This window comes from Mus pahari, chromosome 2 (assembly GCF_900095145.1).
Source record: "Mus pahari chromosome 2, PAHARI_EIJ_v1.1, whole genome shotgun sequence".
Lineage (NCBI taxonomy): Eukaryota > Metazoa > Chordata > Mammalia > Rodentia > Muridae > Mus > Mus pahari.
The window spans coordinates 46,939,780-46,966,147 of NC_034591.1; the positions used below are offsets into that span (position 1 = coordinate 46,939,780).

Sequence of the window (26,368 nt, forward strand, 5' to 3'; positions counted from 1 at the left end):
AACACCCTACTCTCATCTTGGAGATCATAGAAACAGAAACTAAACAAAGACATAGTGAAAATAACAGAAGTTATGAACCAAGTGGATCTAACAAATATCTATAGAATTTTAAAACAAAAGGATAAACCTTCTTCTCAGCACCTAATGATACCATCTCCAAAACTGATCATACAATCATCAAACCCAGACACTATTGTGGATGCCAACAATTGCTTTCTGGGAGGAGCCTGATATAGCTATCCCCTGAGAGGCTCTGCCAGTGCCTGACAAATACAAAAGGAGATGCTCACAGTTATCCATTGGACAGTACACAGGATCCCCAATGAAGAAGCTAGAGAAAATATCCAAGGAGCTGAAGGGGTTTGCAGCCCCATAGGAGGAACAAGAATGTGAACTAACCAGTATTCCCAGAGCTCCTAGGGTCTAAACCACCAACCGAAGTGTACAAATGGTAGAACTCATATGGTTCCAGCTACATATACAGCAGAGGATTGCCCAGATGGTCATCAATGGAAAGAGATACCCTTGGTCCTGTGAAGGCTCTATGTCCTAGTATAGGGGAATTCCAGGGCCAGGAAGCAGGAGTGGGAGGGTTAGTTAGGGGAGGGGGAGGGGTAAGAGGAGGTGATTTTCAGAGGGAGACCAGGAAAGGGAATAATATTTGAAATGGAAGTAAAGAAAATATCTAATAAAAATAAAAAAAAAACTTTATGTATGTGTTTATGATAAAAATAAGAAGATCCTGAAAAGGAAGTGTCCCCTGTTACCCAAACTCCAGAGATTACAGCTTTAAATGCCATTAATCTTCATACATATATATGTATATAGATATGTGAAAATAAATCTTCAGAATGCATGAGAATTTAGAGTCTCCTTGTTTATTTTGTGATGTCTTCTGAAGTCAGTAAGTTAATTGGCCTTGGCATTATTTGAGATGACTTCAGGAAAGTTTCTGGTTAAGAGAAGTAATGCCATTCCCTACAGTGAGGAATTCTAATATTTTGGTCACTTTTTTTCTAAAATAAAAACACTGAAATTTCTGTCCTTTATGTTTTTATTTTTTTTTTAAAAAAAAGGGGTATGTACAGAAAATTCCAGTGGTCCTGGTAAAGATAATGCCTGCATGGTGTTTCTGGGCTCCATAAATGTAATCTCCTTGGTTCTGAGTTGAATCTTGATATGCTAAGCTTTTATTTGAGATGTTTACATAGATGTTGTAAGTAAATCCTTGATTCTATAGTTTATCCTTTGCTTCATGGACAACATGTGACACCACTCTTTCTATAGTGAGCATTCATATTACCTACTTAACCTCAGAATCAATATGCTAAAGCCTGCCCAATTTTACTGTCATTTTAAAAGAGCAGAATTTCAATATTTTCCTTTAACTCATCCCATAAACACTTACTAGAGTTCACATTCTGTTTATCATTAATAATATAAAACTGAGTAGAATAAATGTATTTGAGTACATTCAAGTCTGAAAAGAAAACAGTAAAATGCTATCAGGCTACCATGACAAAACATCCAAAGTCAAATTCCTTGGTATAACTTCACTAGAATGTACCAGTTAGCTAAAAATAGAAAGAGGATTCTCCCATTTCCCAGTCTCCCAACCTACCTATCTAGAATATTTCCTTGTGAATGTTGTTTCTATTTGGCTAGTAAAAATATGTGTTTAAAAAGGATAAACAGGTGGAGAAAGAAATTAGGGAAACAACACCCTTCACAATAGTCACAGTTAATATAAAATACCTTGGTGTGACTCTAATTAAGGAAGTGAAAGATCTGTATGATAAGAACTTCAAGTCTCTGGAGAAAGAAATCCAAGAAGATCTCAGAAGATGGAAAGTCCTCCTATGTTCATGGAATGGCAGGATTAATATAGCCAAAAAGGCTATCCTCCCTAAATCAATATACAGATTCAATACAATCCCCATCAAAATTTCAACTCAGTCCTTCACAGAGTTAGAAAGGGCAATTTGCAAATTCATATGGAATAACAAGAAACCTAGGATAGCAAAAACTATTCTCAACAATAAAAGACCTCTGGTGGAATCACCATGCCTGACCTCAAGCTGTACTACAGAGCAATTGTGATAAAAACTGCATGGTACTGGCACAGCAACAGACAGGTAGATCAATGGAATAGAATTGAAGTTCCAGAAATGAATCTACACACGTATGGTCACTTCATCTTTGACAAGAGAGCTAAAACCATTCAATGGAAAAAAGACAGCATTTTCAACAAATGGTGCTGGCTCAACTGGCTGTTATCATGTAGAAGAATGAGAATTGATCCATTCTTATCTCCTTGTACAAAGCTCAAGTCTAAGAGGATCAGGGAACTCCATATAAAACCAGAGACACTGAAACCTAGAGAGGAGAAAGTGGGGAAAAGCCTCAAAGATATGGGTACCGGGGAAAAATTCCCGATCAGTACAGCAAAGACTGGTACTGTAAGATCGAGAATGACAAATAGGACCTCATAAAATTGCAAAGTTTCTGTAAGGCAAAAGATACTGTCAATAAGACAAAAAGGCCACCAACAGATTGGGGAAGGATCTTTACCAATCTTAAATCTGAAAGGGGACTAATATCCAGTATATACAAAGAACTCAAGAAGCTGGACTCCAGAAAATGAAATAACCCTATTAAACTATGGGGTATATAGCTAAACAAAGAATTCTCAACTGGGGAATACTGAATGGCTGAGAAGTCCCTGAAAAACTGTTCAACATCCTTAATCATCAGGAAAATGCAAATCGAAACAACCATGAGATTCCACCTCATACCAGTCAGAATGGCTAAGATCAAAAATTCAGGTGACAGCAGATGATGGCGAGGATGTGGAGAAAGAGGAACACTCCTCCATTTCTGGTGAGATTGAAAGCTGTTACCACTACTCTGAAAATCAGTTTGGCAGTTCCTCAGAAAATAGGACATAGTACTACCGGAAGATCCAGCAATACCTCTCCTGGGCATATACCCAGAAGATGCTTGAACTTTTAAGGACACATGCTCCACTATGTTCATAGCAGCCTTATTTATAATAGCCAGAAGCTGGAAAGAACCCGAATGTCTCTCAACAGAGGGACGGATACAGAAAATGTGATACATTTACACAATGGAGTACTACTCAGCTATTAAAAACAATACATTTATAAAGTTCTTAGGCAAATGGATGCATCTGGAGAATATCATGCTGATTGAGGTAACCCAATCACAAAAGAACACATATAATATGCACTCACTGATAAGTGGATATTAACCCAGAAACTTAGAATACCCAAGAAACAGTTTGCAAAACACATGAAACTCAAGAATAAGGAAGACCAAAGTGTAGATACTTCGCTCTTTCTTAGAAGGGGGAACAAAATACCCAGGGAATGAGTTACAAAGACAAAGTTCGGTGCTGCAAATGAAGGAAGAACCATCCAGAGACTGCCCCACCTGGGAATCCATCCCATAAACAACCACCAATCCCAGACACTATTGCATATGCCAACAAGATTTTGCTGAAAGGACACTGATATAGCTCTCTCTTGTGAGGTCATACCAGTGCCTGTAAAATACAGAAGTGGAAGCTCACAGTCATCTATTGGATGGAACACAGGACCCCCAATGAAGGAGCTAGAGAAAGTACCCAAGGAGCTAGAGGGGTCTGCAACCCTATAGGAGGAACAACAATATGAGCTAACCAGTACCCACAGAGCTTGTGTCTCTAGTTGCATATGTAGCAGAGGATGGCCTAGTCAGCCATCAATGGGAAGAGAAGCCCTTGGTCTTGTGAAGATTATCTGCCCCAGTAGAGAGGAATGCTGGGACCAGGAAGCAGGAGTGGGTGGGTTGGGGAGCAGGGTAGGGGGAAGGTATAGGGGACTTTTGGAGAAGAAACTAGGAAAGGGGATAGCATTTTAAATGTAAATGAACATAATATCTAATAAACAACAACAACAACAACAAAAAGAAAACCAGCATGGTATTATTACAGAGACAGACATGTTGATTAGTGGAATAGAATTGAAGACCCAGAAGTAATGCTACACACTTATAGTCACTTGATCTTTGACAAAGATGCCAAAAAATATACAATGGTAAAAAGAAAGAATCTTCAACAAATGGTGCTGGTCTGACTATATGTATGTAGAAGAATGAAAGTAGACCCATATTTGTCACCTTGCACAAAGCTCAAATCCAAGTGGATCAAGGACCACAGCATAAAACTAGATACACTGAATCTAATAGAAGAACATTGGGAAAAAGCCTTGAACTCATTGGCAAAGGGCTAATTTCCTAAACAGAACTCCAATGGCTCATGTTCTAAGATCAAAAATTGATAAATGGGACCTCATGAAACTGGAAAGCTTCTGTAAGCAATGGACATGGTCAATAAGACAAAATGGCAACCTACAGATTGGGAAAAATATCTTCACTAAACCCCATCCGATAGAGGGCTAATATCCAACATACATAAAGAACTCGAGAAGTTAATAACCAAAACAAAAAACAAAAACAAAAAACAACCCAATCAAAAGATGGGATATAGAACTAAACTGAGAATTCACAACTGAAGAATCTCAAATGGCTGAGAAGCACCTAATGAAATGTTCAAAGTCCTTAATGATCAGAGAAATGCAAATCAAAATGACCCCGAGATTCCACCTTACACCAATCAGAAACACTAAGATCAAAGCCTTAGGTGATAGCACATGTTGGAGAGGATGTGGAGAAAGAGGAATGTTACTCCATTTCTGGTGGGATTCAAAACTAGTACAACCACTCTGTAACTCAACCTGGAGGTTCCTCAGAAAGTTGAAAATAGATCTACTTGAAGACCCAGCTATAGCAGTCTTGGGAATATACCCAAAAGATGCCCCACCATCCCATAGGGCCATGTGTTCCAGTATGTATAGCAGCCTTGTTTGTGATAGCCAGAACCTGGAAACAAACTAGATGTCCCACAACAGAAGAATGGATACAGAGAATGTGGTTCATTTACATAATGGAATACTACTCAGCTATTAAGAACTAGGATATCCTGAGTTTTGTAGGCAAATCAATGGAAATAGAAAATATTATCCTGAGTGAGGTAACTCAGACCCAAAAGGACATGCACGGTAGGTACTCACTAATAAGAGGATGTCAGAAAGAAAGAAAAAAAAAGAGGTACAGAATACCCAGGTTCTGGCTATCACAAACAAGGCTGCTATGAACATAGTGGGACACATGGCCCTATGGCATGGTAGGGCATCTTTTGGGTATATTCCCAAGACTGCTATAGCTGGGTCTTCAAGTAGATCTATTTTCAATAAGATACAGTCCACAGAACTCAAAAAGGTCAACAAGCTGTAGTACCCACATGAGGATGCCACAGTCTCACTTGGGAAAGAGAAGAAAGCAATCACAAGTGTGGATGGAAGGAGGGACCTCGGAGGGAACAGGGTGGGAGAATGGGGGGGGGAGGGAAACATGATCTGATGTTGGATGAGGAAAAGAACTGAAACCCTGAGGGTCAGCAGAAATAATGGAAACAGGCAACCTCAGGTAATAGGAGGTTTGGGGGACCCTCTAGAATGTACCAGAGACCTGAGAGGTAAAAGACTCTCAGGAATCAAAGGGAGGGACCTTAGATGAAATGCCTGACAGTAGGGAGAGGGGACTTATAGAGCCTACCTCCAGCAGGAAGACAGGGTATCAAGTGAGGGACGGGGTTGCCACCCCACAGTCAAATCTCTGACTCATAATTGTTCCTGTCTGAAACAATTAAAGGATGGAAATGGAGAGGAACCTGAAGAAAAGAAGGTCCAGCAACGCGCCCAAAGTGGGATCCAGCTTTAGGGTAGGTTCTAAGGCCTGATACTATTACTGAGGCTATGGAGCACTCACAAAAAAAGACCTAGCATGACTGCCCTCTGAAAGACCCAACAAGCAGCTGAAACAGTCAGATGCAGATATTTGCACCCAGCCAATGGATAGAAGCAGCTGATCCCTGTTGTTGAATTAGGGGTAGTGGAAAGAAGCTGAGGAGAAGAGTGATCCTTGTAGGAGGACCAGCAGTCTCAATTAATTTGGACCCCTGAGATCTCTCAAACAATGTACCACCAAACAGGCAGCATACACCAGCTGATATGAGACCCCCAACACACATAGAGTAGAGGACTTCTAGTTCTGAGTTCACTCACTGATGATGTACCTAACCCTCAAGATACTCTAGGCCCCATGGTGTTTAGAAGTCAGGTGGGGTGTGGGGGTGGGTACATACACGTGGATACAGGGAGTATGGGGAAGAGGTGTGGGATGTGGAGCAGTCAGAGGGTGGATGGGGGTGTGGGGAATGGATTATGGAGTGTAAAAAATAAATTAATTTTAAAAATACCTGCTATAGGGACTATAATACAGGCTGTACTAAACTGATTTAATGGAGTTCAATGCCACTAGAAATTTTCTTAAGTGTCTGTTTATGAAACAGAATTTGAATGATTGAGGCTATATCATTTTATGTAAAATATACTTTGATCTTTATGAATACATACAAGTTACCATGGCATATCAACTTCATATTATAACCAATTGCTTCTCAGAATATCAAGGGATATGGCAAAAATTACAGTCTTCATATACTATTTATATCTAATTTTATGTTGAAGAACCCTTCATAAGTTCTTGTGAGTTATAGTGATAAAATAGGATCATCCTGTATACTTAGATCGCACTATGTATGTACAAATTTATCTCAATAACTCCATGAACTAGATATGATAGTTTACATGCAGAGTATAAATGATGTACAAGAGAAAAAATGATATCCTGGAGGTGAGAATTCAAGCATCTTTGATTATCCAAATGTCTATTTTGTGCAGTGATATGGCAATGTTTCTAACGACATGGATGCTTTTATTCCACCTAACAACAAGCTCAGCATTCAGAACTTCATCAGACATTACTTCTCCTGAGAAGGTTCCACTAAACAATTAAGTCAGGCTCAGAGACACCATTTTCTCTGCAGTCCCTCCCAATGGATTCTGTGTTATGAATAATCCTGATTGAGTCATTATTGAGATATAGCCATCTGCTGTTATTTTTCAGCATTTCATACTCTATGCGTATATTTTATATTTATTTTCACTTAGTTGAATAAAATGACAAGAAGAACAAAGCAGGTAAAAGCATGCGTCATACTTATAATATTTTCTTTTAGAAGAACTGGCTCTAGTTGGAAGCATAAACTAGTGAGCCCTGGGTTATTCTCAGCCCTTCCAGTAACTTCAATGCTGTTTCTCTCTGTGGACTTAAAGCAGCATATGGCTGATTCTCTTGAAGCTCAGACTCCCCTGTTTAGTGCAAACCTCTAGGTTACAATCTGTTTTGTAATCTCTATAAGGATCTCTCATCTCTTGAGACACACATCCCTATCAAAATAGAGACCTAATTGTGCAACTTCTCTCCCCATAGACAAATACACATTTCACGTGCAGACCAAGATTACTGGGTAGAAAGCCTACATCCAAATAAGCAAATTACCCTGACAGCTTAATGAAAAACACCGATTTATTCCATTCAAAGGAAAAAGAAACAATGATTTTTTCCCCAACAATGAGAATGATGCTTTTGAGGATCTGGTATGTGTCACATGATCTCCAATGTAATGAAGAATGCTTCACTCACTTCAAAAATCCATTTCCTTCACTGCATGTATTTAGGAAAGGTTTGATGCACTTGAAAATGCCTAGCCATGTACTGTGTGTGCAGAAAATTTCCCTGCATTTGACTTCAGCCAGAGAAATACAAAACAAAACTGGTTCTTGGAAAACAAATAAATACAGTCCAATAAATGGCTGATAAATGCTTAACATTGAGAGTGTGAAACAAGTGGTGAAACAGGTTAATAGAATAAGAAATGGCAGAAGTAGAAAACAACACACACACAGTGCTCTCTCTAACAGTAATTCCACAGGGGTCAGGACAGGTATGCCCCTCTTACGAGACTGCCATTCCAAACAATATGTGGATGCCTTCGTCAGGACACCTGTGTCTTTCACTAGCTTTTCTGGTCTGAGTCTATTTCTCCCTCCTAGGGCGTGAGTGCCTTAAAGGCATAGACTCCATATCCACTTCTAAAACCAACCCGTACAACCACCTAGCACTGCAATACTCTTACCAAGACCATTCAATAGCAGTGCTTATTACTCCCACTAATCTGAAACTTTGTACCCTGTAATCACATAATAGTAACCATAAAAAGAAAAGACAAAATAACAAAACAATAATCATGCTCCACAAATTCCAAATTTTCTAAAATTATTAATTGAAATGTTTCCATCACAAAAAAATTAGAATACCAGAGAGTTGATATCTTTGTTCATTAGCCTATCATAATCACTCTGTATTCTAAGCCTTTGTCAAAGCATTGCACTGTGTCCAATTTACATCTCTGTATGTATATATGCATATATAATGTTATTGAAAGCAAAATTTTAAATTCTGTCTTGGGAAGACAACATTTTATACTTTTAAAATCAGATCTTGAAAACCACTTAGCCACATAATTGCCCAGGTGACAATACCTATCAAAATAGTATTACAGTAAAACAAAAACAAAACAAAACAAAACAAAAAACTATGCATTTATCTTATGTGATGGGTGCATTGTAAGTACAGAGAAAATTTTCGACTGGAAGAGAGTAGGAACCGATTATGTCAAATTTTTCAATTTTGGATTCTCTGTAGGATTTCTACATATTGTCCTTGCTTCCCTATCCTCCTGTTGTGAACATTCTAAAGAAGACTCCAAGTGTCTCTTCTAAAAGTACTTCAGTTCTCTACTTAAAACGTCCTCAGAATCCCAAGGTTAGACTGGATTCTGAGACAGGGTGTATGTAATATGAGGCAGTGCTTGTGGGCCATACATACATGAAGACATAAATTAAATGATTTCTTACTGTATTTCATTTAATTTTTATTACAACCATATAAGGTTGTTGCTACTACCACTTTCACCTTGGCGTTTATGAAACTAGGGTAAAATGATGCTATACATTATGCAAATATCTAAAGCAGAATGCCTATAAATCAGTCACTTCCAAAGTACTCTACTCCTCCTTCAAACAAGGGTCTGCTCCAATTTCCCAAGAGTGATGTGATTTGTCATGATGGTCTGGAAAATCCAATCCTCGCTGTATATCTGGCCTCTACAGCCTCATCCACTGCCTTTCCTGAGAGTGGCAGTGCCATTTTTTTTTTCAATAAGACTACCACTATTATATAGTATAAACAATCACCAGCCTGCATGAAATGTTGTACAAACTGCTGTGATATATTTATGAGAAATAACAAGGCTGAACATAAAACATTTATGCATTGTTAAATGTACATAAGAGAACAGCTTAAGATTCAACACTAAGTTTTAGAATACACAGATTATGCATACAATGAAGAGATATGTGAGCTCATTTGTGTGGTTATTACTTAAGACGCTTAGTACATTATAGGGACCATGGTACTATTCATAGTACATGCCAACTTCAAGCAATTCAGTTTAATATGAAAAATTCTTAACCAAAACAGCATGATAAGCATTTTGATGTTCACAAAAGTCAGATAAAAGTAGGTTTCCTACATAAGTAATTTTCAAATTTCTCTCGGTCATATTAAATTTACTTCAAGGAATATACTTCCATAAGATGCCTGTCAAAAAGATATTGATGTTCAGATTACCAATAATCTGTAGCATTTTTCAAAGTTTAGTTTCAATAAATCAATTTGGGTTTCAGAACAATAGAAAAGGTTCACAAAGAAGCTAACATCCTAGCTGGAGATTCAGGCTTGCCTTTTGCAATAGCTAGACGCAAAGCTACTTCTGCACGGCTGAATGAGAGCTGCTGTCGCAGACATCAGAAATCCACTTCCAAGAAACAAACCATGGTTCTGTAATTTATTATCATCACTTGGCTGTGAATGTGGGTGGCAGATACCACAAAACTATGTCACTTCAAGAGGCATATTTGAAGATACAGGAGGAAAAAAAAAATGTACTAGAATATCATCCGATGCGTTTGAAAGGTGTCAAATGCTCTTGATTATATGGCTTTGAGAAGACAACACTCAAGAGTAAATTAATTGCACATGGTAAACATGCAACAGTGCAGAATCAGTTTCTAGGTCAGGGAAAATATTTTTACAGGCAGTTTATGACCCACAGAGAAAGCACTGCTTATTTTAGTGATTCCTTAGACATTGTGTTGGGACTAAAAATTCTTAATCCTTTGTAGAATGAATGGTACAGTATAGGAAAGTTCCATTTCACCATTGAGCCAACAGGACACCCTACTCTATACCTTAGTCAGTGTGTGTTAATAGAGCTGGAACTCTTAAAATATGAAGTAAATATTTTTAGGTAGGATGAAGGAGGCTTCAAGCCCACTCACCTCTAAACCTGCCCCCTACACAATGGGTTTTCCTAGACTTCTCTTCACCTTCAAGCTCAGGATGGCATCATAGGCCACAGCCCTTTATGTTTTTGTCAGTGACATCAGGGTATATCTTGCTTCAAAGTCTCAGGGCATCCCTTACTTAATAGGTAGATTTTCTGGACTCACACTAGTGAAAGCTTGTTTGGGTCTGTCACAGTCTCAAAACCCGGACAAATAAATGCCAGCTGCCATAGCCACTGGGAACCCAGTTCAGCCTGGGCTCTAAGTGCATAATCCAAAGAAAATTTGACCTCCCCTGTTCTTACAGATATTGTGAAAGTCTTCTGAAAATGTTCAAGTTTAGTGCTTTAAAAGGAAACATTCCCCTTTAAGAACTAGATACAATGATGCATGTTAATAGTGATACTTGCTTTTAGGTGAAGTTGATTGGTCCAGTGGCCGATGATTTTGTATTCTGTACTTTTGTTGTTTATCTGATACTGGAAGATATCATAGCGTCCCGGAGCATCTCCATTTTCATTAAAAGTGACAGGTGTACCAGCACTGCCTATAAAGATTAGGAAAACAGTGTTAATAAACTACAGTACCATAGTCCATTGGGCTTATTTTCCTCTAAGGAAGAAGGGGTAGATAGAAATATATATTGTGTGTGTATTAAGTGATATGGAGGTTTTAACCCATGCAGTGTCATTCTTAATAGTATAATAGAATATCAACCTATATTCACATGTAGAAATAAGGACTTTAATTATAATGATGAATACCCAAGCTAAATAATATACATACCAGCTAAATGAATAAAAATTAACAGTCTGAATATTCAATTATAGCTGCATAGAATGTCACTTAATGAGGAAAGTGTACATGTATCAAAATATGGCATCTATTGTGTAATAGGAACTACAAGCATCAACACAAAATTGACAGAACATCCCACAGAGAAGCCTAAATGATTGACTTCATGGCAAATTCAGCTCCAATATGAAGCAGGTTCACCATACAGCACCACTGCTTCTGAGTAGATCACAGTAGACTGCTCTTGGAATCCTCTGCTGGGCAAGGCAGAATGAGCAATGGATAAGCCCAGCTCTGCTCAGACCATCAAAGTCCCATAATTCACTGTGACGAGTGTAATGGTGGCAGAACAGCAGGATGTAAGAAACCTTGTCTCTTCTAAGCTCCATTTCTCTTGGAAGCTTTTATCTTTTCTCCTGATAACTTCTACTCACTTTTACTTTCCCTCTTATTAACTTTTCTATAATCACAGGTGTGGGAGTCAAATGCAGTGAGAATGCCAATGTTTTCCCATTCCATTGCACCGAGCTATCTACACATACTTTCTTTTCTTTTTTCTCTAAGAGCCCTTAGACCTCCCATCATCTTCATGGATTATTATTTCTCAACTTGAAGCATTCACTTGACAGCAATCCCTTTATTTGGTACCTATCTTCTCCCTTCAGGCCCCCTTTCTTCAAAGGATATTGGATTTAATTTCTCTTCTGCAATGCAGTTTTCTCTTCTTGCTAGCTCTTTATATATTATTCTCTCCAAATTATATACACTTAACATTGAAATAGGTAAATGTTATATATTTTCATCTTAAAATAGTTTTCTTTACTTATTTGCAAAGTTTACCTTACTATTTATAAAAATTAAAATGTAAATTATCAAATGAAATGATTATAGAAATATAATAACTTGTCTATAAATAGATTGAGAGTTGTAGAGTTACAATATAATTGGAGTGTGTTCTTAGGATTTAATGGCTATATGTTTATTATAATTGACTTTATTCTAAAAGTCTGAACATGATATGAGGTCTCCAAGGAGACCTAATACTATGAAGAACTCCTGTCCCTACAGGAGATGACACAGCCATGAAGAAAGGGCTTCTGGCATAAGAAACAAAGCTACATATACATGCTCATGTTAATCTCCCTATCGATTTGTATAATTTTCTTCATGAAGAATGACCAACGAACATTAATAAATAGTACATGTGCTTTCTTACAAATTATTATTATTTTCAGGAATTTATATAGGAAATGATTTTAAAAGTCAATAAGGGCAGAAACTGAGGAAGAAAATCATTTTATCTAATCTGCTAGAGTTATACTGTAATTTTAATTTGTTTTAAATTATTTTATCCATTTACATTTCAAATTATATCCCCCTCCTGGTTACCCCCTCTGCAGATCTCCCCATCCCTTCTCTCCTCTTCCCCCTCCTCTTTGCCTCTATGAAAGTGCTCCTCCACCCACTCACCCACTCCTGCCTCACCGCTCTAGCATCCTCCTATCCTGGGGCATCAAGCCTCCACAGGACCAAGGGCCTCCCGTCCCACAGATGTCAGATAAGGTCATCCTCTGCCACATGTATATGGAGATATGGGTCCCTCCATGTGTACTCTTTGGTTGACAGTTTAGTCCTTGTGAGCTCTGCGTGGTCCAGTTAATTGATATTGTTCTTCCTATGGGGTTGCAATCTCCTTCAGCTCATTCAGTCCTTCCCCTACCTCTTCCATTGGCATCCCTGGGCTCATTCCAATGGTTGGCTATGAGTATTAGATGCTCAAGAAGAAATCATTCTCAACTCTAACATTTCTACCTCTAGTGCTGTGAAACTTGCACACCTCTTTAGTATTTCCTATGAATTTCTGTGAAGTAAGAGTAATGGTATTTTTTTTTCTCCTAGAGATTCTATGAAACTTAAATTATTCAGTTCTTATGAAGTGCTTAGACCAATTCATGAGATAATTAAATATTATGATTCACACCATAATCATTTTTAGTAAATATCAATGTATGCTGGCAGAAAGAATGTGTAAAATCTTTAAAGTGATTTCTAAACATTTACTAGGATTCAAGTAACAGGTTTCTGCTTGAAAAGGCATATGTTATGAACATCATAATAACATCAGTTTCTGATATTTATAAACATCATTTTTTAAAAAGTTAAACTATATTTACATTTCACAATCTAACATTACCATCATTGTCATCTTGTTGACCAAATGGGTGCTTTTCGATCTTTCATACCACAATTGTTATCAAGATAGAACCTGTCACTTCTGCAATATAGGAGAAATGACAGCACACTGCCTTCTGTATGAAGTTATGGCCAGATGCATCTGCATATTATTTCTCCAGCTAAAAGAAAATCTGTTGGTAATCAAGTGAATGATAAGTCACTGTCCCAAACATAATAACCTCTAATTTATTTCAATATTATTTTGATAGCAACTTATACCAGATTTGACAATGGATTAAAGAGGAATATTTGAAAGTGGTCAAGAAAATCAATTCTGAAATCAGTTCAAGGTCAAATTCCCAGTTCTATCAGTTGGTTGATGTTACTGTTTGCAGTACATTCTCAATTTCGATGTATCTTAATTTCTTTTCCATACCCTAAGCTGATAGTAACCCTACACAAAAAGTTATATGACTAAATGGACTGATCTGTGTAAATACACAGTGCATATAACATAAGTATGAATTACTATCACTTCCTTTTTCATGGCAGTCTGTGAGAAAAATTAGTTTGATGATATTTATCTTACTAATCCCTATGACTTTCAATAGAATGGCAAGTAAAATGAGACTCCAGTTCCCTCAGTGCCCCACATCTTGATTCACCATTTTCTCTTTCACACACAAGTCAGGCTTCCTTCTCCCAACTCCTCTTGATAGTTTGTGGCTCAAGTCATGCACTTGTAGAAACTTCATCACACAAAACTGGCTAGACAACCAACTAGCTCTTCCTGGATCCACAAAAATTCTTCACTTTCCTCTGCATAATTTACCACTCATCCTACTTATGGCCTTAAATTGGTGTGAGAGATATTTATTGAGAGCCCACTAAGTACTCAATACAGCACGTTCTATTTTTCTCCCAAAAGTCTCCTTGATGTAAAAGGAATATATCTGCTATCTTTGTAAAAACTATATAAAAGGGAAGTGCAAGGTCCAATAGAGAGAGAATAATTCTGGGATAGAGTCAGGCATGGAAAGTTTTGCCCCAAACTCTGGGGAAATGGTCATATAAAACTGAGCAGATGTAATTAGCTATGTGGCAAGTTTTAGACTAGTTTACATGGAATAACTGAGTTATGAGGTAACAGAAATGAGTCAAAGCTATTGATCCAGACTAATTTAAATGGAATAATTGAGTTACAAGATAACAGAAATGAGTCAAAGCTATTGGTCTATGCAATTATTCACAGATAATTCTGTACAGAATAATTATTTGGGGCAACTTGGTTGCTGGTGGAAAAATCCATGGTTACACTGAGTCTTGTTTTCTTAATCTGACTTCTGGTAATGGGTAAGTATGCATTTGAATTACTTCAGCCTTCTCACATAAAGAACTAGCACCATTGAATGTTGACTCATTCCAAACATGTTCCCTAGTTCTCTGGACTATTAAAGAAAGATCATCCTTGAATAGCCAGGAAGGACTCATAAGTAGATCATTATTTTCCATGGCTTTGCCATATGTTTAAAACCTGGTAAAACTGTCCACCCTGAAAAAAACAAAACTAAGTAGTATTTTGCCCAGAAAAAACACTTCAAATATTTATCCATTTATTATGCTTTAATAATAGCAATGATAAAGAAAATATAGCAAGTATATTGAATTGATGCTGTTTAGATATTTATTTATATAATATAAATTTTACTGCATCCAATTTTATCATTTTATTTCATTTTACCTGGCACTCTAGGTATTTCATACATTTTGTACTACATTACATTTTATAAAATGTTTTCCAACCATTTGGACCTATGAAAAAAGGAGAACAATCACATAGGTTTGTGAGGTGACATTTTTACTAGTCAGGAACTGCCCTCAGGGTCTCCATATCTCCTTGACTGTTCAATAGGAAATGTGTAGAAAAAAATATTTTTATTACTCAGCATATCATGAACTTCTAATATGGTTCTGAAGGGAAATTTTTATATCAAAATGTTGGTTCCGTTGAGTGTTATGTGAGGAAAGATGATTTGTCTTGGGATATGGAGACAGAAGTTTGATTTGTACATCTTCAAATTACCTATGTGTATCTGAGCATGTGACCCAATTTACGTGTAACTCTTTCCTCATCTCAAAGATTATCATAATAATATCAGCTCCTCCAAACTACCCAAGGGATATATGACATGACATGTATGAAAAGCATTTAGTATGTGACAGACAAACAACAGAACAGTGTGAAAGAAAACTGTCCTCAGTTGAGCTCACTGTTTGCCTACACTTCTGCTGAGTTGGTTCATGCAGCATTGTTTCCTCATTTGGGAAAAAACAAAATGAATGTGGGAATAATTTGTTTACTTTTAATTGTAAGAAAGATAAATCGAGCTTTATGGTTACTCAAGCTTGTCTTTTTTTTAATCTTTACTTTTTTTTTCTTTTAGTGGCAAATGTTACTGGTTAGTAATCTCATTATCCAAGTAGAAGAAACTGACAATGAAATCAGTTAACTTATAAGTTTTGATACCATTAAAGATTGTTTAAATAACTGACACAAATACAATATAAAATAATAATACTCAACAAAATTATGGTTATATGTTTTCCTTCCCTTAATCCAATTTATGAGTATGCACTACAACCAATAAAAACAATCCAATATTCAAATTGAATTATACCACAAAATAAGTGTTTGGGAATCAGAAAGCTCCCTGCAGACCTTGGAAGACCTTTACACTGGATTTAGCATATCCATCTCTAGCTATACTTTTGTTGTAATATCTCATGGTTTTACCTTTACCTATTGGCTTCTGGATTAGCTCAACTCCCAATTTTCATTTTGCTTGTAATTTTCTTGCAAATCATCATCTGCTATAAGCATCTCCATCTGAAAATTGTGCTGTGTAGTTCACCAGCTGTAGTCAGCAGTCACTACTTTAAAAGCAGAAAACCCTCCTCACTGGGGAAGTTGTTGTTCCTTTTCCCAATTACTGATTACAGACAAAGCCACTCCCCTGGACTCTAGTAAACTTGGCTGAGTACCTTTCACTTGTTTCTCCCTTGGCAGTATATACAGACACCCAAGTCTGACTGAGTGACCAGTGGATGCCAGATCTAGAAATCAGATCCTAAAATAAAAGCCACATTGTTTCAGTAGGGAAAAATATAAGCAAACAATTACTCACATCTCCCCATTAATAGACCCTGTCCCCAAACTAACTACTGATTTGCAGATACTTTTCTCCTTCCCACTAAGTTGCTTTAGACCACTAGGATATCTCTATGAACACTGAGACAGTACTCAGTATTCATACTGAACATTCTTATGCACTCTTGACCCTCAGTCAAACTATATTATAAGAGACAAGGCAAACTCCATGGCTTTTCTCTTTAAACATCATTCAGTGACTTCCGATGTAACTTATATTAAAATGTAAAAGCCTTATGATGGTGTTCAAAGTCCCTCATTTCTCTTGTCTAGTTCATGTTCTATATTGTCCCATCCTGATATTTCTCTTCCAAAGATCATGAAGCTTGCTCTATCCAGGAATTCTATCATCTCTTCTTTCTCCTTGTATTCATCCTTCAGGTCTTTAGAAAGGCCTCTTTATTATTCATATTCTATTTCAAATAGCAGAGCAAATTGCCATCTAATAGGGTCAGTGTCCTATCCCTGTAACTCACTATAATATACAATGTTTACTTCCTTCATCACATTTATATGTATCTAAAATACACCAGGTTCTTTAATGACTTGATATCCAATGATGGATTGTATGCTCAGGATTAAGGAAAAAATTCCCAGCATGTTTATTACCATGTAAGTAGCACCAGACTATTGGTTAAGTGTTAAGAGTCCATATTCACTGTTCCCTTAGTACATGGCAAGGTTACATTTGCAATAATTCCATTCAGGTATGGTCAAATGATTAGTTGTAAACAATCATATGTGAGAGGATCTTTAGGATATTTGAAAATTCATCATAAACATCCTAAGTGGACATCTGTATTCTTTCTTATTCTAGATTGTCAAGTGGAAATGAGATTGTAGGTAAACAGCGAGTCTCTATCTTAAAGATGGCAGAGTTTCAGGAGCTGAAATGCAGAGTGAGGTCTATGCTACTATTGTCATTCATTCAGTATTTACATGGGTATGAAACAATCTATTCCATTTCAGTCACTGTAGATTTGAGTCTAATGCTTCCAGGAGACAACCATATCTGACTGTCTGGTATGATGAGTTCACAATATTTAAAAATCAACAAATTTAATCAGATTATCAGTAGAAATGAATGCTTTACTTGATGCTACATTCTTCATCAACAAAACTTTAGAGCTATAAAATTGAGAATCAAAGACATGGGAATAAATTGATAACTGGTTTCTGAGTTCTAAGTTTTAGTGTCAATTGCTGTAATATGTAGACATATAAAGTATATGATGTAAAATCATTCTCTAAAGTTCCATTGAATAGCTATTAATATTACTTTTTTCTAAATGAGTACAAAGATTCTCACATATTTGGATGTTCCAATAAAAACTAAATAATAATGCCTTAAAGATCTAAGTTTTAGTCAAAACCATTTTTCTATTCTGCTTTATGAAAAATAAGATTGCACAAGGAATATATTTGAATGGTGTTTCTGATTCTCAGAGCCAAACATCTCTGATTTTCCCATTAAGAAACTGAACTTAGAACAGGTTTCCCTCTTGTAGAAATGTCTTTATGATCCTTGGATTAAAGGTGCTTTATGACTGCAAAAAAAATATCATCACTGTTAATGAATAGCCCCATTTGAGAAATAGAAATGCAAACTATAATTGCATTTATAGTACTCAAATAAGCTGACTGAACTTTTAACATTAAGAAAAGACACATTACTTTGTGATACACATCTCAGGGAAGCAGATATATTGGGAGGTTTAAATGAATTTCTCTTGTAAGAAAAGTGACCAAAGAGACTATTAAAATATCAAATGTTTGGTTAAAGCAAATGAATGGGATAAAAAGACCATTATAATTAAATAAGATTAAGTCATAAATCTTAAGAGAAATTTGGGAACTAAGAAAAGTATCCTATTGCTCCACCAACTCAATATATTCTCTTATTTTGTATAAGAAATTTTCTCTGATTCCATTGCTACTGAATGATACCTTATGATACCTTTTGTTGTACTGAATATCTAATATCTAGGACTTCATCTATGAAGATTCATTGAAGTAATAACTGTTTCTCTTAATTCTTCCTCTGACACTGATGTTGAGAACAACATGAGTGAGGCAAATGAGGAAGAAATAAGAAAGGAAAAAAAAGAGAGAAACACAGACAACATACACTTAGAAGAGGACTTTAATTAAATAGTGCAATGTATATCTTACATCAGAAAGAAAGTATCCAATAAAAAGAAAGAAAAAAATAAACAAAACAAAACAAAACAAAACAAAACAAAACATTCTCTAAAATTCCATTGGTGGTGGCACATGCCTTTAATCCCAGCACTCGGGAGGCAGAGGCAGGCGGATTTCTGAGTTCGAGGCCAGCCTGGTCTATAAAGTGAGTTCCAGGACAGCCAGGGTTACACAGAGAAACCCTGTCTCGAACAAAAGAAAAAATAAAAATTAAAAAAAAAAAAGAAAGAAAGAGTACCTTGTTACTTAAATTTATAACTAATTTTAATGATTTCTGCAGAGAATGATTTTAATTTCACGTAACAAATAATCTTAAACTCAAAGTCTAAAATGTATTACTTCGTATTCTATGGAGACCTTTAAATTTATTATTTTCAAACACGTTTAAATCCAATTGTAGTTGACGTGTGAGATACAATTTCACGTGTATATAAAGCCACTTCTCTTTAAGTTACTGTTCTATAACTGTAAAAAGAGTCACCATGACCAAAGCAAAACTTATAAAATAAAGCATTTAATTGGGACCTTGTTTACAATTTCAGAGGGTTTGTATGAGATTATCATGGAGGTAAGCAGATATTGGAGTAGTGGCTGAGAGCTTTACATTCTGAATAGGAGGCACCAGGCAATTAAAGAGACACTGGGGCTAGCATTGGTCTTTGAAACATCAAAGCCTAACCACACTGACACATCTGCTCCAAGAAGGCAGCCCTCCCAATCCTTCCCAGACACCTGTACCAACTGGGGACCCAGAATTCAAAAACATGGACTTGTGCTGGAGAGACAGCTCAGATAAGAAGAGCACTGGCTGCTATTCCAGAAGGCTCCGGTTTAATTCCCAGCACCCACATGACAAGCCATAACTTTCTGTAACTCCTGTCTCAGGGAATCCAACATCTTCATACAGACATACATGGAGGAAAAACACCAATATACATAAAAAATTAGAAAATCAAATACATGGGCTTATGGGAGCCATTCTCACTCAAACCACCACGGCTTTATAACTGAACTTTTCATTTTTTTGCAGTGAATTATTTTATTCCCATGTAACATTTAAATCACAAAGTCTAAAAGTTATCACCTCGTATTTTTATTGAAGCCTTTTTAAATTCGCAATTTGCATGTGCATTTTCATCCAACCGTAATTGACACACAAAGTTAGATAGAGATAGGATATCAATTTTTATATAAGGACAGCAATTTTTCAAGTTTCTGTTGAAGTCCTTCTTTCTCACTGGATAGCTAAAATTTTTTGGAGCTGAGATGTAAAAGGAAATTGGCCTGTCTGCCTCTGTTATGCCACAGGCTCATTTGTCTATTTTTCATCCAATATTAGTTGACATCAACTATTAAGATCCATAAAAAGACTTAAACCGAGAAGGTAAGTCACCTATTCATCATAAGAATATCAGCCTTTGCTTTATGCTTTTCTGTGTAAAATTAGAACCATCTAAGAGGCATAGGGTTGGAAAATGATAGAACATCCAGATTATCTAGGGAAAACTATAATTTGATACTGTCTTCCAACTTATGAGTTTCCGTTTCCTGATGATCGTTTAGCATTTAGTTCTTAAACAAGACTTAAAACCATTTTATAATGTGTATTTTCTTTTCTCTTTCTTCAGTTTTTTTTTGGTAAGTATTAAATATTGAATGCAAGACCTTACACATATTAATAATGCACTCTACTGCCAGGCAGTGGTGGCACATGCCTTTAATCCCAGCACTTGGGAGGGCAATTGAGGTGGATTTCTGAGTTCGAGGCCAGCCTGGTCTACAGAGTGAGTTCCAGGACAGACAGAGCTATACAGAGAAACCCTGTCTCAAAAAACCAAAATAAATAAATAAATAAAAATAACGCACTCTACCATGGAGCTACATTTACAGACCTATCTAAACCTTGTCTTTTCACAATAATTTGATAATTCCATAGATAATATCATGCATAAGATAATTTATATGCATTTATATCAACATTCAAATCTCTCACCACTGTGAGTGTATCTTAAATAACATTACCTATGACTTTCCTACAAGTATATAAAATTCAGCGAGCATCTTTATGCATGAGTGCTAAATGAAGAATTGTTCTAAACTAAAGGTAAATTTACTTGGCATGGGCATTTGAGACAATGCAGGGATATTTTTACATCAGGATAAAGTGATGGCATTGACAACTAATATAAGAGCTGAGAGATGTGCTTAGTGACCAAGCCAGCCCGGGATGCGCCCTCTAAGAAAGAATGACGTTCAGATAGTAAATAGCAGCAACTTCGAGATGCCTGGGAAAGACTCTCCAGTATACATAAGCGATCTCTAAATTTTATTTACGTATAAATTATTATGATATATACAAATACTTAAGCTTTTGGTTCTTTATAAATCTTAGGTATTTAACATTTTGTTTTTCTCATTTTTTTCTGATACTATGAAAAATTTGTATTCTTTTCTGACTGTACTCTTTTAAAAATTATTGTATTTGATGAGTTTATTTTGTGTATGTGTTAGAGGGGTGTTTGTCACAGTGCATATAAGTATGTCAGGCAACAATTTGTTAGAGTGGTTCTCTCCTTCCACCCTCTAGAGTCTGTGAATTAAACTCAGTTGTACAGCAGGAGTCTTTCTATACTGATCAATCTCACCAGCCCTTCCTTCTGCAATCTTTATTCTAATATATCAAGAAGAGGAGTTATGAACATTGTTATTGCTACTGATTTAGTATAACTTGATCTTTGTCTTGACAAATGTTTATAAGTTTAAGAAAGCATTTTTTTCATTACAAATACACTAATGTTTCTATTGTAAGCATATATTCTTGCATATTTTAAGTGATTTTTACATCCATTGAGATGTCTTTCATCTTACTCTAATAATATTTATCTATGCATTTTGTAATGTTATATAATGTAATTTGAGATAAATGATTGAGATTAATGAATCAAATTTATATGCATTATTGGTTCAATTTGCCAATGTATTGTTCAAAATGATTTCATTCATACTCATGCCTAAAATGAGAATAAAATTTTTGTTATAATAGTTTTGTATTTTGCTTTTTGTATTAGATTGTATATAACCTCAAAATATGATGTGATAAATAGTTCTTCTATAGTTAGAGAAATAATATGAAGCCATATTAATATTTTGTTTGAAAACTTATTTGAGGTCATCCCAAATACCCAAAAGAGAATAAAAAAAACTAACATGGTTATTGAATATTCATGTTAATGGAATATCACTTTCCAGTCAAAAAGACCAACTGCAGAGGTGGTCACTAATGTGAGGTGAATTTTATCAACACTAATTGAAAATGTAAGTTCATAAAATATAATTTACAAAATTATCAAAAGATAAGCTTTAATTTTGGAGACTTAAATAGAAAATAGAAACACAAGGTTATGTATATAGCTCTGTGGTAGAACATTTGCCTAGAATGAGTAAAGTTCTAGGCAAGGTAATATTTTAAATCTGCAGCATATCCTAAATGAAATAAACAAAAATATTTCAATTAAAAACCCAGCATGTCAGGTGGGTGGTGGGGGCAAATGCCTAGAGTTCCATCACTTTGGAGGCAGAGCCAGGTCAATCTCTGAGTTTAAGGAAAGCTTGGTCTACAGAGTTCCAGGATGGCCTGGGATACACAGGGAAATCCTGTCTTGAAAAACCAAAAATACAACAACAACAACAAAATAATTACAGAAACAACTAGATAGAATAGAAAATTCAACTTTAGGCTGAAATAGGAATGGCATGCTGATAGAAATGTATGTGTGTGTGTGTGTGTGTGTGTGTGTGTGTATGTGTGTGTGTGTGTGTGTGTGTGTGAAATTAGCTGTCTTATTGATGGATAGGCACATTTGTAATAATTCAAATTATAATTGTTATAATATCATAATAATTAATATCACAGTCTTTTAATGTACTTCATAATTAATACTTTTTTTTTTAGTATTTCCAAAATCACTATGAGCTACCCAAATATGTCAGCCTTATGAGAACTGATGAGGAACTGTAGGAAGGGGAACTGGAGTGGGAGTAATGGCTGGACTATAAAAAGATAAAAGTAAAAAACGAAGATGAAGAAGAAGAAGAAGAAGAAGAAGAAGAAGAAGAAGAAGAAGAAGAAGAAGAAGAAGAAGAAGAAGAAGAAGAAGAGGAAGAAGAAGAAGAAGAGGAAGAAGAAGAAGAAGAAGAAGAAGAAGAAGAAGAAGAAGAAGAAGAAGAAGAAGAAGAAGAGGAGGAGGAGGAGGAGGAGGAGGAGGAGGAGGAAGAAGAAGAAGACAGGAAGAAGAACAAGAAGAAAAAGAACAAGAACAAGAACAAGAACAAGAACAAGAACAAGAAGAACAGATGCCAAAAATGTCTTTACAAGTGAATAAAATATAAAATAGTAAAGGTCTACTCATTTCTGACAATAATTTATGGGTGGAATTTTAAAAGGATATAAATCATTTATTTATAATAGACCTGATTTTCTATAATTACAAGAACTGTCAATGTATATTAAGTGATAGTGATAAATATAAATTGTCTGTGTACTATAGTGATTTGGGATTCAGTACTGAATACACAATAATTTGGAAGATATTTAAAAAACCACTGAAGCGTTTGAGAAAAATAGTTATAAATTAAGCCATAAAAATATAAAATGACTAGCATAATCATTCTGGACCTGACTTATCACTTGAAAATATGATATAATAAATATATATATGTATTATATTTCAAGTCTAAATGAAATATTTTTAGTTATTTAAAATAATCATTTTCAGTAGCTGTTTACTGCCATAACTAAAATGTGGGTAGCTATTAATTAAAAACCTAAATTGCTAGTCTCTTAAAATTGTTATATAGCATCTTAACTTTTCAATATTTTTGCAAACATTGAAAATTTGAAGCATTAAATTAAAAAGTAATTACTATTCGGGGTTGGATAGATGGCTCTGCAGTTAAGAGCACTAGTTGCTCTTCCAGAAGTCCTGAGTTCAATTCTCAGCAGCCACATGGTGGCTCACAGCGATATGTAATGGGATCCGATGCCTTCTAGTGTGTCTGAGACAGCTACAGTGAATTCAGATACATAAAATAAATAAATCTATTTTTTTAAAAAAATAATTACTATTGTTGCCAAAGATTTAGTAAAACACTTAAGAACATGTTTTATTCTTTACTCAAAAATTAGAAAATAAACCTTAAAAATATAAATATAGAGAGGAGAGTCAGTCTCCACGAAGGGTTCTGACCCTGAGACTAAGAAGAGAGCACCATCTTGTATTCCCGGGCTCTCAGAGACCACTCCACAAAGGAGAACACGCAGGCCACAAAAGCAACAGAGCTTCTTGGACAGGGTCCCTTCAGTTCTTCATCTTTAGCCAGGAGGCAGAGGAGAGCTCCAGACATCTGTGTACCTTCCCTGTAAGAGGAGAGCTTGCCTGCAGAGAGTGCTCTGAACACTGGGATTCAGGAGAGAGTTGGACTCCCAGGAGTGGTGACAGAAGCTAACAGAATCACAGGAGGAATAAGCTCCATCCACAGACAGCTCGAACATCTACCAACAGAGATTACCATATGGCAAAAGGCAAAAGTAAGAATCTTACTAACAGAAACCAAGACCACTCAGCATCGTCAGAATTCAGTACTCCCACCACAGCGAGTCCTAGATACCCCAACACTACTGAAAAGCAAGATATGGATTTTAAGCAAAATCATATCTCATGATGCTGGTAGAGGATTTTAAGAAGGGCATTAATAACTTACTTGCAGAATTACCCAAGAACACTGCTAAAGAGGTAGCAGTCCTTAAAGAGGAAGCACAAAAATCCCTTAAAGAATTACAGGAAAACACAACCAAACATGTGATGGAATTGAAAAAAACCATCAAAGATCTAAAAATGGAAGTAGAAACAATAAAGAAAACCCAAAGGGAGACAACTCTGGAGATAGAAACCCGAGGAAAGAAATCAGGAACCATAGATGCGAGCATCAGCAACAGAATACAAGAGATGGAAGAAAGAATCTCATGTGCAGAAGATGCCATAGAGAACATGGACACAACAATTAAAAAAAAAGCAAAATGCAAAAAGATCCTAAGTCAAAAAATCTAGGAATGAGAAGACCAAACCTAAGAAAAATAGGTATAAAGGAGAATGAAGATTTTTCAACTTAAAGGGCCAGTAAATATCTTCAACAAAAGTATAGAAGAAAACTTCTCTAACCTAAAGAAAGAGATGCCCATGAACATACAAGAAGCCTACAGAACTCCAAATAGACTGGACCAGAAAAATAATTCCTCCCAATATATAATAATCAGAACAACATATACTTATAATTCAAAATTCAAAAGTATTAAAATATCTTGTGTGCACTTTCCTAAGATGATATTTTACTCTGCAAGAACCTTTCTGTGGCTCTGTGACTGGAGCTTCCCTAATGAGTTAGATGATATTTGGAAGTTTGTCCTCCAATGTCATCTGTGAGAGGAAAAATTTCATCCATGAGGACTCAAAATGTAAAGGTTTTCAGTGTATATTGTGAATTGTGGTTGTATTTAAGTCTCTGGTTGCACAGGGATAAAGATGTGTGCTTTCAAAAAAAAACCAACAAAAATAAATGCACTAAATAAAGATAAAATACTAAAAGCAGTAAGGGAAAAGAGATCAAGTAATATATAAAGGCAAGCCTATTAGAATTACACCAGATTTCTCACCAGAGACTATGAAAGCCAGAAGATCCTGGACAGATGTTATACAGATCCTAAGAGAACACAAAGGCCAGCCCAGGCTACTATATCCAGCAAAACTCTCAATTACAATAGATGGAGAAACCAAAGTATTCCATGAAAAAATGAAATTCACACAATATCTTTCCACGAATCCAACCCTTCAAAGGCTAATAAGAAAAAACTCCAACACAAGGAGGGAAATTACGCACTAGAAAAAGCAAGGAAGTAATTCTTCAACAACCCAAAAAGAAGATAGCTGCAAGAACAGAATCCCAACTCTAACAACAAAAGTGAGAGGAGGCAACAATTACTTTTTCTGTACTATCTCTTAATATTAATGGACTCAATGTCATAATAAAAAGATATATTAACAGACTGGCTACATGAACAGGACCCAACATTTTGCTGTATACAGGAAACACATCTCAGGAACAAACACAGACACTACCTCAGAATAAAAGACTGGAAAACAATTTTCCAAGCAAATGNTCCAAAGAAACAAGCCGGAGTAGCCATTCTAATATTGAATAAAATCGATTTCCAAACCATAGTTATTAAAAAAAGACAAGGAGGGGTACTTCATACACCTCAAAGGTAAAATCTACCAAGATGAGCTCTAAATTCTATATATGTATGCTCCAAATGCAAGGGCAGCCACATTCATTAAAGAAACTTTAGTAAAGCTCAAAGCACACATTGCACCTCACACAATAATAATGGGAGACTTCAACACCCCACTCTCATCAATGGACAGATCCTGGAAACAGAAACAAAACAGAGACACAGTGAAAGTAACAGAAGTTATGAAAGAAATGGATTTAATAGATATCT

The 26,368-nt window shown here is 35.9% G+C and overlaps 1 protein-coding gene across 6 annotated transcripts in view; it reads right to left on the reverse strand.

Moving 5' to 3' along the window:
• Grm8 (glutamate metabotropic receptor 8) overlaps window positions 1–26,368 on the reverse strand; it is an 836,043-nt gene that overhangs the window by 153,737 nt on the left and 655,938 nt on the right. For all 6 annotated transcript variants that reach the window (XM_029535215.1, XM_029535218.1, XM_029535214.1 and 3 more), the window contains one exon: window positions 10,844–10,980. In XM_029535215.1, coding sequence (XP_029391075.1) covers window positions 10,844–10,980 — 137 coding nt within the window. The remainder of the gene's footprint in view (window positions 1–10,843; window positions 10,981–26,368) is intronic.